This window comes from Ovis aries, chromosome 19, assembly GCF_016772045.2.
Source record: "Ovis aries strain OAR_USU_Benz2616 breed Rambouillet chromosome 19, ARS-UI_Ramb_v3.0, whole genome shotgun sequence".
NCBI classification, from domain to species: Eukaryota; Metazoa; Chordata; class Mammalia; order Artiodactyla; family Bovidae; genus Ovis; species Ovis aries.
The window spans coordinates 10,159,828-10,173,797 of NC_056072.1; the positions used below are offsets into that span (position 1 = coordinate 10,159,828).

Genomic DNA, 13,970 nt, shown 5'->3' on the forward strand with positions numbered 1-13,970 from the left:
TGAATTTTCCTTCTACCTCCTAAAGCATCCCGGGACCGTGCCGAGCACCCGAGCTCGCCCAGCCTGGTCGCAGGGCCTCCCTAGGGCGCGGCCCCCTGCTGTTCCCCGCGAGGGCCCGCGCAGCCCCGCCCCGGAGCCACCCACCCCCACCCACCCTTCTCCGGAGAGCGGGTCAGCCGGAGCCCACTCGCAAGCGGCCGAGCGGCAGTCACGACTGTGCGGTCGTCGCCGAGGTGGCCGCGGGCGCGCTCTCCCCCAGCCCGGGCGGGCGCCGGGAGGTGGGCAGGGCCGGGGCGGGGGCGAGGCCGGAGGAGGGCGCGGCGGCGCCTGGGCGAGGATGGGAGTCCCCGGCCTCAGAAGCTGAGCGAGCCTGCGCGCGGCGGGGAGGGCGCTCCGGAGGGAGGCGAGCCTCGCGGTTCCTCCGGGAGCCCAACACCGTTCCCGCGCCGCCACGATGATCCCCCCGAGCGGCGCCCGCGAGGACGGCGTGGACGGGCTGCCCAAGGAGACGGCGAGCGCCGAGCAGCCGCCCTCTCCTGCATCCACCGGCAGTCAGGAATCCAAGGTACCGCGCACGCTTGCCCCGAGAGGACACAAACTCACTCCTCTTCCTCTCTTGTCCACCTCTGTTTCCTCCCTACTGGCGCTGGCGCCGGAGGCTAAGACGCGTCCCTAGTTCTTCTCAAGGACTGTGCTCCCTTGAGATTTGAATGCCCGGCAGGACTCGCTGCTAGCGATGCTGGACCACGTCGCTGGGGATCCAGTCTTCTTGTCCGCACGGCCCCGGGGCTTTGCGCTGGGCTCCTGCCCTGCGAGCACCCGCAGTTCACAGTGGCTCCGGGTTCGGATCGCTTTCCTGGGTGGTGGTGGCGTGCTTGTTCTGTGCTTTGAACCTGCATGTGCCTAAAGCGCGTGTGGGTATTAGGCGGCTTCTGAAGGCTGAGGGACAGACAGCCCAGGACACTCCTCCAGAAAAGCCGGGGCATTTGCGAACCAGCAAAGGTTCGCCTGTATCCCAAGGGCCTGAGACCCTTAGGCTAACCGGACTCATCCCTAACCTCGGATACCGCTGATTTCAGAAAAATTAGGTAAATGCTACCTTCTCGGGAAAGTTGATGATCCTCTCGTGGAAGTTAGTCCTCGCACTTAAACTTGCTTTTGTGAGAGTTACACTGATACACACAAAGTCAACCCCGCGGCACTTCCGTCACTGTTACACTTACTCTGAAACGTTCACTGGTGCCAGGCGCATGTTTGGAAATCTTGGAAGAGGATCAAGTAAAATGCGGCTGCTAGCTGTGCGATGCCAAATGGCATCTCAGTCGGGAGTAAAAACCATAAGATGGAGTTCGTAGTTATATGGATTCCTTAAGCGCAGGGCTCCTGGCTCTTTTTCCAGACCTCCTTGTGGGTTCCCTGGGTGTCTTTGGAATGTGGGGCAGTTCTTGTGCAGGAATGAAGGAGAGGAGGATGCCAGTGTGGAGAGCAGGTCAGATGGGGCCAGGAAGAGTCTCGTCCTTTTCTGCCTTCACACCCATCCCTGGAAGCCATCAGCAAATCAGCAGGATCACAAGCATAGCTAAGTGACTCCCATCCTAAGTGATCCTGCCCTCTGGACAGTATCCCAGCCTCTGAAGGTTAACCATCAGAGATGCTAATCCAAGACAATGCCAAGATAATGCTTGGCATTATCTTTATTTTGGGGGCAAATGTCTGACCTGGAACATGTGTGTCAACTTTTCTAAAACTTAATTGTAAACAGGGGCAAAAACCCCACCTTCCAGAATCATTGAGAGGCAGAGAGAGATGACCTAACACCCACCCAGTACAGAGTAAGGACTCAATCCTATTCACTGTTTTCCTTCCTGAGATAAGGAGATGGGATCCATCTCACCACAGACAATTCACTCCAAATGGGTCTCACAACCCCCACACACGGACCACTGCCCCTGCAATCAGATGTTACTGGCTCTCTACCATTGTGTGCCATTGACGGTCCCTCACCTAGGTGATGCGGGGTAGTGGGCACTTCACAGGTGATCTAGAATCCTGGAAATGAATGTAACTAAACTCAAGACTGAAACTAATAATCAGCTTTTATAATTGGGCCTGTTGCTCTGCAGTAGGTATGTTCTGGAAGGGGCTTAGCATTTGATTTTATAGCAGCATGGTTCAAACACACTGTATGGGCTTGCTATTTATAGATACCCTAATGTAAATTCTTTGGCAAAGCAAAGACTACATATGTAATACCCATCATTATCCACCAATTTATCTGGCTTATGGTTTCAGGCTTGTGCGCGTCGGTTTTTCTCTATGTGTATTTATATATTCCTAAATGTGCTGTCATAGCTTAGGTGTTCTTAATCAGTGGAGACAGGCTATGGGGGGTTGTCCATGAACCCCAAGAAACTGAATGCAAGGTACTGTGCCTGAATGTGAAATTTTTTTGGCATAGTGTTTTTGATACTCTCCAAGGGGCCCCATGCTTCTCAAAAGGGCTAAACTGTTGATGTGGAGGCTGTGCGGTAGGGATCAGCAGGATGGCAAGAAACAGGAACAGAGGCAGGCTCTATTCATTCTGCACCAGGAGCACCACATTTGAAGGTTTATTGGCGTTTACAAGGATCTTCCATCTGACAACGAGTGTCTGGTAGGAGAACATGGACAGCTCGTCATCCCATACTACTCCCCTCTGAAGTGATCTGTTTGTCAAAATACCATGTGGGACAGGCATGGTTTAGCCCCCCTGGACAGTAACCTTTCTCAAGAAGGACTTTTGAAATTCATTTTTTCTTTTATTTTATTAAAGTCTGATTGACTTACGGTATTGTATTAGTTTCAAGTCTACAACACAGCGATTCCGTGTTGTTCTAGATTAATCAGCATACAAAATTAACTCAGTGTTACTGACTGTATTCCCTGTGCTATCCATCGCACCCTGTGACTTACTTATTTTATAACTAATAGCTTGTACCTCTTAATCCTCTTCGCCTCACTCACTCATTCACCTCACCTCCCTCCCCTCTGGCAACTACTGGTTTGTCCTCTGTATCTACGAGTCTATTTCTGTTTGGTTATATTTGCTCATCTGTTTTGATTATGAGATTTCACTATGCATTTTTAAAATAACTTTTTTTCTCTCCTGATAAGAGTAACAACTACTTTGTGGAAATTTGAAAAGTCCTGAAAAAAAATAAAGAGAAGGAAAAAAAATCACACATTAGTCACAATCCAGAGGCAATTACTGATAAGGCCTTGGTTGTTTATTTGCCTTTTTTCATTGTTTTTTATATTTACCCAGTTGAGAGAACAATGGTAGGCATTTACTGAGTGCTTGGTGGGTGTCAGACACAACTTGACCCTTCATAATAGCCCTGTGAAGGACATGGTGCTGTTACTTCTGTTTCATCGATAGGACACTGAAAGCTCAGAAAGGGTAGGTGACTTCTCCGTGGCTGTGTAGTGACTGACACAGCAATGACAGGAACCTGGGCCTCATGACTCTGGAGCACAAGTTTATGACCACCGTGCTGCTGTCCTTTACGCCCATGTCCACCTTACATTCTATACCGTTTCACCTAACATCCTAACCAAGTATTTCATATGCCCCTAAAAGCCATTTGCAACTGTGTTTTGTTCTTCTCAAGAAATCCTTGAAAATAAATTGAGCCACATTATCATGTAAAATGATGATTAAAGACCAGCTCTTATCCAACTTCTTTGATTTTGCTACTCTTTCCCCAAAAGTATATTTATGGAAGTGATTAAATGGAACTTCACAGAACCATCTGGAAAACTTGACCACGACAAACCCTTTAGTCTAGAGGGGCCATTAGAGAAGAATGATAATGATTCAGTGCCTTGAGCACATAAAATCTTTCTGGAATGCCATTTCTTCTGCAGATTCCTTGGAATGCTAAATCAAATGTAAGAACTGGAAACACTGGAGATGATCTACTCTGGGTATTTTTTAAATAATGGATAATTTTATCATGTAAATTTACTTCATTATGGAAAACTTCAACACACACAAAAGCAGAGAATACACTATGAAGAACCATCATGTACCTAATCACTTGGTTCTACCAGTTATCAGTTCACGGACAATCGTCTTTCATCTGTAACCCCCACCAGTACCTCCACCCCTCCTCACACACACTGGTTCATTTTAAAACAAATTCCAGACATCAAGGGTCTTCCCAGGTGGTGAAAGAATCCACCTGCAAGTTCAGGAGATGCAAGAGACATGGGTTTGATCCCTGGGTTGGGAAAATCCCCTGGAGAGGGGCATGGCAACCCATCTAGTATTCTTACCTGAAAAATCCCATGGACAGAGGAACCTGGCAGGCTACAGTCCATGGGGTCACAGAGTCGGACGCAACTGAGCATATGTGCACACACCAGACACCAAAGCATTTCGTTTGTACATACAATGGCACCCCACTCCAGTACTCTTGCCTGGAAAATCCCATGGACGGGGGAGCCTGGTGGGCTGCCGTCCATGGGGTCGCTAAGAGTCGGACACGACTGAGCAACTTCACTTTCACTTTTCACTTTCATGCATTGGAGAAGGCAATGGCAACCCACTCCAGTGTTCTTGCCTGGAGAATCCCAGGGACAGGGGAGCCTGGTGGGCTGCCGTCTATAGGGTCTCACAGAGTTGGACACGACTGAAGCGACTTAGCAGCAGCAGCACAGTTGTATCTCTAGAGAATAAGGGCTCTTTTTGTAAACATGACTACAATCCATTATCACATACTGGAGGTGTTTTAAATCATGGGTCAGTATAGTCTTTGGAGATCTACATATTGTCTTTGGAATACCTGTGAACAGCCAGAATTTTCAAAATTGCTCATGTACGTGTATATGTGCATCATCTAGTGAAGGGATCTGTAGCTTATACCAAATCAATAAAGTGCTCATAGCTTTCTCAGTTTATTTAAATCTTCTCTCTCTTTTTTCCCTCTGTCAAGTAAAAATAGAGGCCCAGAGAGAGGCAGTGACTTGCCTAAGGTCACAAAGGTAGTTACTGCCAATACCCCCACCTAAGAATCCCAGCTAGGACCGTGGATGTTGTGCTGTGCTCAGTCGCTCAGCCATGTCAGACTCTTTGCAACCCCATGGACTGTAGCCCATCAGGCTCCTCTGTCCATGAGGACTCTCTAGGCAAGAATACTGGAGTGGGTTGCCATGCCCTCCTCCAGGGAATCTTCCCAACCTAGGGATCCAGCCCAGGTTTCCTGCATTGCAGGCGGATTCCTTACCATCTAAGCCACCAGGGAAGCCCAGGAATAGTGGAGTGGTAGCCTATCCCTTCTCAAGGGGATCTTCCTGACCCAGGAATAGGACTGGAGTCTCCTGCCTTGCAGGCAGATTCTTTACCATCTAAGCTACCAGGGAAGCCCAGGACCTTAGATATTCTAGGACAGTTTCCCCAGAGTAAATTCCAGTAAGCACAAGTTATAATGTAGTCTGTGTGGTTTTGTTTTTTCATAAAATTAGTTGAGTTGAAAGAGTTTCAAAGCCACTAATGAACCTCACCCCTGTGTCTTTCTACTAACTATCTCAGAAAGACCACAGTCTAATTCATTGTCTAAGCGTTTGACAGAGATCATTGAATACTAAGAAAAATTTCATGTTTCAGCATCCTTTATTGCAATGAATGTCTCTTTTTATACTGACTTATTGACAATGTAGAAATCTTACTGGAGTGTCACATGGAGTTTGGTACGGATTCCCTTTGCCATCACTTATATGACACAAACTCACATTTTGATGATGTGAAGGGACTATAGGTTTTGAGGACAAATAAGCTTTCCGATCTGTTCTTATCCATGCCATCTTTGTGTCCATGGGGAAGCTGCCTAACCTCTCTGAGTCTCAGCTTCCTAAAATCTAGAATGAGGATGCTAATTCCCTATTGGCATGGGTTTTTTGGTAAGGTCTGAGAATATGTAAAACCCCCAATATGTTGAAAGCCTTTGTAAGCATAAAGCATTGTTTACTTTCTCTTCCCGCTTCAAATTAGATGACTCTGTCACTGGCCAACAGCAAATTTCATCATTGGGAAAATTTCAGTAATCAAAACTGACATTCTTACAGTATAACTGAGTTTTCCTCCCTTTGCCCTTCAGTTTCCAGTGAGATTTCATCTTAGCTGTGTTGCATCCCCAAGAAGCTAAGCCATAGACTCCCTGGCGAGTGACTTTGATTTTGAAAGGTTGATGTAAGCCACCCAGGGCCCCACTGGAGCCGTGGACCAAAGTGTCCGCTCATTCCAGAATGGTTCTCTCTGAACCTGGATGACCCTCTAAGCTAACAAGAAGCAGTCCCTAACAATGAAAATGTACTGTGCATCTCCCAGAAAAGCTTCTGTGTCCATTAATCAGAAACTGTGGATTGCCTACTTTGTGGCCAGCTAACCCATTACATACATATGAAGCTATTATTGATAGGAATTTAACTTCTAACTTCTACTCAGCGGGGAAGATGAAAGCAAATGGAACCCTGGCCTTGCATTCAAATCCCCTGGCGAGTCCAGAACATAGGCTAGACCTGCTAAATGGAAATCTGTGAGTGAAGGTCCCAGGAATCAGTATTTTTGTAAAGCTTCCTTGTACAGCTGAATTTAAGAAACACTTGTCTAGACTAAAAAAAACTATAGAGTGTGAAAGAAAGCAGGATTTTTTCCCTTCCAACCAAGATACTTGAAGGAACCATTTGTATTTTCTATCTCTATTGCCTCACTTCCCATTTATACTTTAATCCAAATGATGGCTCTAGGAAAGGTAATCTACTGTTTCCTCCTTTCTGCCAAAGAATCCACATGTTGCTCAGATGTAGCTAGATTTATGGGGCTGACTATGTCCACATTTTCATGATTGTAAAAGTAATAAGTACTAAATGTAGAAAACTGGAAAGCAGAGAAAACATAAAAATGAATTTATCACATAATGACCTAGACATGGATTTCCCTGGTAGCTCACCTGGTAAAGAATCCACCTGCAATGCAGGAGACTTGATTCAATTCGTGGAAAGATCCCCTGAAGAAGGGATAGGCTACCCACTCCAGTATTCTTAGGCTTCTCTGGTGGCTCAGACAGTAAAGAATCTGCCTGCAATGCAGGAGACCTGGGTTGGGAAGATTCCCTGGAGAAGGGCATAGCAACCCACTCTAGTATTCTTGCCTGGAGAATCCCATGGACAGAGGAGCCTGGCAGACTACAGGCCATGGGGTCACAAAGAGTCTGACATGACTGAGCAAGTAAGCACAGACCTAGACATAAGAACTGTGAAGTTTTTGCTGTATTTCTTCATACACACACCCCCACACACATTCTTGAAACAAAATTGAAATGATGGCTTCCCTGGTGGCTCAGCAGTAAATAATCCACCTGCAATGCAGGGGTTGCAGGAGATGCAGGTTTGATTCCTGGGTCAGGAAGATCTCCTGGAGGAGGTCATGGCAAACCACTCCAGTATTGTTGCCTGGAGAATTCCATGGACAGAGGAGCCTGGTGGACTACAGTCCACGGGGTCGCAAAGAGTCTGACATGACTGAAGCGACTTAGCGTGCATGCACACATACATAAATGCATGTTATATTTTTTCTTATACATAGTTTTTTGTACTCTCTGATTAAATATTAAAGATGGTATGTTTCATTGCTGTACCATATCTGTTTCATCAGTCTCTTCTAATTATAGTTTAGATTCTTAGCTTTCATGCTTTAAAAAATATTGAAATGGGCATCCTGATACCTCAGCATTTGAATACATTTCTGATTAGTGTCATGGGAAGTAGCATTACTAGGTCTGGTTATAAACACTTCAAAGATCTTTTATTCTCTCGGACACAGCGCTCTCTAGAAAGATATATCATACCTTTTTCTCTTGTAAACTTTTTAGTGAAGTATGACATCATACCAAAAGGTGTACACATGATAAGATTACACATTAATGAATTTTCAGAAAATAAATTACTGATTTGTATGTAACCAATACAAAAATCAAGAAATAGAATGTTATCAGTACCCAAGAATCTCTCTCATAACCCTTTTCTGTCACTAGCTCCCCAAAGGTAAATAAATTTTTGATTTCTCACAAGGTAAAATTTAATCTTCCTTATTTTTGAACTTTATAAATATAAGTGGAATCATACAAAGTACACTCTTTTATGTCTGGTTTCTTTCACTTAGCATTGTGTTGTGAGACTCATCCATGCTATCACGTGTGGCAATAGTTTTCCATTTCCATTGCTGTATAGCGTTCCGCTATATAAGCAGACCACTGTTTAACTGTTCTGTTGGTGGTGGAATTTGGATTGCTGCTTGGTTTTGTCTGCTAGAGGTGTACTGCTTTGACCATTATTATACATATTCCTTGTGGCACTTTTATTTTTAAGTGTATATCCAGGGGCAGCATTGCTTGGGCTGTGGGGTATGCCTAAGTTGGTAGTGGTACTATCAACTTTCCAAAGTATCTGTGCCAATTCATAATCTCAGCAACCATGAAGAGGAGTTCCATTTGATCCTTATCCCACCAACATTTGCTATTGTCTGTATTTCTCAGTTCAGCCATTCCCGTAGGTGATTAGTGGTGGTGTGCGTGGTTTTAACTTGTATGTCCCCAGTGACTAATGAGTTTAGCATTTTTAATACATTGAGGCACTTGAATGTCCTCTTGTGAAGCAGTTATTCAAATCTTTTGTCTATTTTCCTATTAGGCTATATGTCATTTTTTAATTGGTAGGAATTCTTTACATATTCTAGATCCAAGTACTTTTAGAGATAAATATGTTGTGGGTATCTTTTCCCATCCTGTGGCTTATCTCTTTTCTGAACAGAAATTCTTTTTTTTTTTTTTTTCACTATCTTACTTATTTGTTCATTTATTTGGCTGTGTCGGGTCTTGGTTGAGTGGCAACACTCGGGATGCTCGCTGCACCATGCAGGATCGTTGCAGCTCACTCTCTACTTGTGGTGCTTGGGCTTAGTTGCTCCACAACATGTGGGACCTTAGTTCTTCGACCAGGGATTGAATTTGCATCCCCTGCATTGTGAGGTAGATTCTTAACCACTGGACCACCAGGAAAGTCCCAAAAATTCTTCTTCAATGAGGTCAATTCATTCATTTTCTTGCTTACGTGCTTTTTGTGTTCCCCTTTGGAACCCATGGATGGAGAAGCCTGGTAGGCTACAGTCCATGGGGTCGCAAAGAGTGGGACACAACTGAGCAACTTCACTTTCACTTTCCCTTGGAACCTTTGCCTGCCCCAAAGGCATGAGGGTATTCTCTTACATAATTTCTTAGGAATGCTGTTACTTAGCCTTTCACACATAAGTCTATAATCCTTTGAAGTTGCCAAGGTGTGAGGTAGGGGTCAAGACACTTTATGGCATTGCACTGCCACCTGTGCCGTAAATCAGATGGCTGTGTTTTTGATTTATGTAGAGATGGCTGTTCTGTCCTTGTACAAGTATGGCACTGACTTAAATATAATGACCTAATTCAAAAGTCTTGGTATCTGGCAGAACAAGCCTTCTGGCTTTGCTCTGCTTTTTCAAAACTGTTTTGGTTATTTGGGAGCCCTGACATTTCCATATATTAAGCTAATCGGTTTCCACCAAAACACCTGCTAGGATATTGGTTGGGGTTGCATTAAATCTACACCCATTTGGAGAGAATCGACATCCTCCTACTGTTGGTTCTTCCAATAATAGCGCCCACTGCACAGAGCTTTGCTTCCATCAAGTGCCCCAGGGCATCATTACCTGAGAACCTAATTCTATGCTACTCTTTCTCATTTGAGGGATTCTCAAACCAAGTTGTGTTGTATAAATTTAAACTTCAAGTCTGTGTGAAGGCAGATCAGTGATATGACTCCCAGGGAATAATTGTTTGTTTGTTGTCCACCTTATGTTTTTACCAAGATTTCTTTCTCATTGACCTGACCTGATTTGATGAGAAATTTATTTTTCATTCTTTCTTTTCAAATCTCCTCTCTATGTAGGCAGTAAAATTCAATCTTCCAAAGATATTTTTTTATTTGAGTTAAAATATGCATAACATAAAATTTGCCTTCGTAACAATTTTTAAATGGTTACATTTGAAATGTAATTTTATGTGACATTAAATACATTCATATGTTGTGTAATCATCACCATCTTTAGAACTTGTTACCTTCCCAAACTGACACTCTGTACCCATTAAACAGTTATTCCCTATCTCCTCCTCCCTTTATTTCTGGCAACTACTATTCTGCATTCTAATATTCTATGAGTGTGACTATTCTAGGTACCTCATCTATGATGAACCATATAATATTTCTCCTTTTGTAATTGGCTTATCTCACTTTACATAAATCTTCTAGGTCCATCTGTATTGTGGTATAAGTCAGAATGTCCTTTTTTAAGACTGAGTAATACTCTGTTGTATATATATATCACATTTTCTTTATCTGCTCATCCATCAATGAACTATTGTGCATAATGCTGCTATGAACTTGGGAGTACAATTATCTGTTCAAGTCCCTGCTTTCATTTCTTTTAGGTGTATAGCCAGAAGTGAGACTGCTGGATAACATGGTAATTCTCTCTTTAATATTTTGAGGAATCACCATTCTGTTTTCAAAAAATGGCTATGCCATTTTAGATTTCCACCTGGAATGAACAGGATTCCAGTTTCTCTACATCTCACCAACACTAGTTATTTTCTGTTTTATTTTTTATGCTAAATAGGTATGAGATGCTATCTCATTGTGGTTTCATTTGCATTTCCCTAATGATTAGTGTTGTTAAACTTCATTTCATGTTGGTGACCTGTGTACTGTTGGTCATCTGTGTATCTTCTTTGGAGAAACGTCCATTCAAGGCCTTTGCCCATTTTTAGTTGAGTTGTTCTTTTTTTGCTAGTAATTTTTGTTATCCATAGCCTTTTATTAGTAAATTTGAAGGGGGTGATATACTGAAATTTTTAATTATTTTATTAAAGTTATTCACTAGAATATTTATCTTTATATTTTTTCTTTTACAAATTATATATTCATGTCCTTGTCTGTTTTAATAGAGCAATTAATTCCTATCAATTTTCAAAAATTTTTATAAATACTGAAATCATGATCTTTCATATATTTTAACATTTTCCCAGATTGAAATTTGGTTTTCAATTTTATTACATTTTCAACATAGCAGATTATTTTTTTATGTTGTTAAATGTCTCAAATTTATTTACCTATGGCTTCTTTCCTCCATGTATATTTAGAAAGGTCTTCTGCTCCTGGCAATAAATAAATATTAAGCTATATGCTTCTCTAGCTCCTTATTACATACTTTTTACTTTTATCACTTTAATCCATCTGGAATTTGTTGCTATGTGGTAAGGAAGAACTTTTAATTTTTTCCTGAATGATTATTTCTAAAACTATTTGTTGAACAATTCATTTTTTCACTGATTTGAAGTGTTACATCTATTATGTAATAAATGGTAGTATGTACTAGGTTCTCTTTTATAATCATCTGTTATATTTTAATGATTGTACATTTATTACTATGCCAAACTTTGACATTACAATTATGTTTTAATTATTGTAGTTTTATATAATACTAATAATTGATAATACAATTTTATCAATTTTATTTATTTATTTAGCTCTACTCACCTTTTTTTTTTTTTTTTTTACTTTACAATGCTGTATTGGTTTTGCCATACATCAACATGAATCCGCCACGAGTGTACATGAGTTCCCAATCCTGAACCCGCCTCCCACCTCCCTCACCATACCATCTCTCTGGGTCATCCCAGTGCCCCGGCCCCAAGCATCCTGTATCCTATATCGAACCTAGACTGGCGATTCATTTCTTACATGATATTACACGTTTCAATGCTATTCTCCCAAATCATCGCACCCTCTCCCTCTCCCACAGAGTCCAAAAGTCTGTTCTATACATCTGTGTCTCTTTTGCTGTCTCACATACAGGGTTATCGTTACCATCTTTCTAAATTCCATATATATGTGTTAGTATACTATATTGGTGTTTTTCTTTCTGGCTTACTTCACTCTGTATAATCAACTCCAGTTTCATCCACCTCATTAGAACTGATTCAAATGTATTCTTTTTAATGGCTGTCTACTCACCTTTTTGATTTTCCATGCAGTTATAAATATAACATTTTGAGAGTAATTGCATGAAACTTTTAAGATCATTTCAGTGAAATCTTTACATATGATGAAGATTTATCACCCAGGAACATAATATATATAGTTATTGAAATGTCTTTTACGTCACTCATAAATGCTTAGACATTTTCCTCAAGTACTTTTTGCCTGATCCTCTGGTAGCTATTTCCTAGGTATATCATACTAGTTTTATATTAATATTGTCATCTAATATCTTTTAGATTCCATTTCTTATTCATTAACAAGGAGGTAGAGTGTGGCTTACTGATTCAGAGTGTTCTCTGGAGTCAGAAGCAGCTGTGTTTAGCTCTCACTGTGAGACTTTGTTCAGCTCTCACTGTGAGTCCTAACAAGCTTCCCTGACCTTCACTTCCCTGAGCCTCTCTGTTCTTTCTGTACGATTCGCATAGTAATGTCCTTCTGTTGCACTGTCCTTAGGGTTAGGTTAATGGTGTATCCTAAGTGCCTAACACAGTGCGTGGCGCATAGTAAGGCAATGTTACTGTTATTATTAGATTCTCATAAAATCTATAATAATTTTGCCTCTCTAACTATAATTCTCTCTTTTGGGAGATGGAGGAGTAGGCTAGGTAGGGACATGATATTATTTCATTAGATATCCCAAAATATGGTAAATATTAGTGGAGGTATTGAGCAAGTACCTAACTAACTTTCAGTTCAGTTCAGTTCAGTTCAGTCACTCAGTCATGTCCGACTCTTTGCAACCCCATGAATCGCAGCACACCAGGCCTCCCTGTCCATCACCAACTCCCGGAGTTCACTCAGACTCACGTCCATCAAGTCGGTGATGCCATCCAGCCATCTCATCCTCTGTCGTCCCCTTCTCCTCCTGCCCCCAATCCCTCCCAGCATCAGAGTCTTTTCCAATGAGTCAACTCTTCGCATGAGGTGGCCAAAGTATTGGAATTTCAGCTTTAGCATCAGTCCTTCCAAAGAACACCCAGGACTGGTCTCCTTTAGGATGGACTGGCTGAGCTGCCAAAGTTGTGCTGTGAGTATCCATTGTGTATAGGTGTATATTGTACAGTGTTGGTGCTAAGGGGTGCTCTTAGGTCGGTTGGATCTCAAGTTACTCTGTAAGCTACTGCAAATTTACACATTCAGCCTGAGAAACATTAGGTGGTAATTTGCAACTTTAAAAAGACAAATCCATTTCCAACTAAATCATTCTTTAAGTCTTTCTTCTACATGAATTCCAAACTTCCCACTATATTTGCGATTAAACTGAGTCAGTGTTTCTTATGTTAAATTTGGGTAATCTTCTTAGCTTACTAAGAATTTCCACTAGGAATGGATGTGGAATTGTTTCAAATGACTTTTTGGCAAGAATCAAGGTAATCATGTGATTTTTTTTTTCTCCTTTGGCCTCTTTATGTGATGGATTATATTAATAGATAGACTAAATTAAACTCTTCTTACATTCCTGGAAACGGTCCCACTTGACCATGGGGATTTTCTTTTAATAAACTGCTAAGTTTTGATTGCCAATACTTTATTATTTTTATATCTATATACATAAGAAAGATTGTTCTTTAACTGTCATTTTGTGTCCTCTGGTCAGATTTTTATTTTTAAGGATATGCCAAGTTTTAAAATTTTATTGGGAAGATATACATCTTTTGTTCTTTTTGTCTTTTTCCCCTGTGAAACAATTTGTAGAGCCTAGATCTCCACTTTGAATGTTTGAAAAAAGAAAAATGAAACATATCTAAACCTAAGAAAGAAAGAAAGAAAGATAACACTAAGTCATGTCCAACTCTTGCGATCCC

The 13,970-nt window shown here is 41.8% G+C and overlaps 1 protein-coding gene across 4 annotated transcripts in view; it reads left to right on the plus strand.

Annotated features, from left to right (window-relative positions):
- The first annotated feature begins 355 nt into the window (after nucleotides 1-355).
- STAC (SH3 and cysteine rich domain) overlaps nucleotides 356-13,970 on the plus strand; it is a 117,039-nt gene continuing 103,424 nt past the window's right edge. For all 4 annotated transcript variants that reach the window (XM_004018214.6, XM_042235833.2, XM_012099374.5 and 1 more), the window contains exon 1: nucleotides 356-565. In XM_004018214.6, the coding sequence (XP_004018263.2) occupies nucleotides 455-565 (111 nt within the window). In that variant the 5' untranslated portion in view covers nucleotides 356-454. The remainder of the gene's footprint in view (nucleotides 566-13,970) is intronic.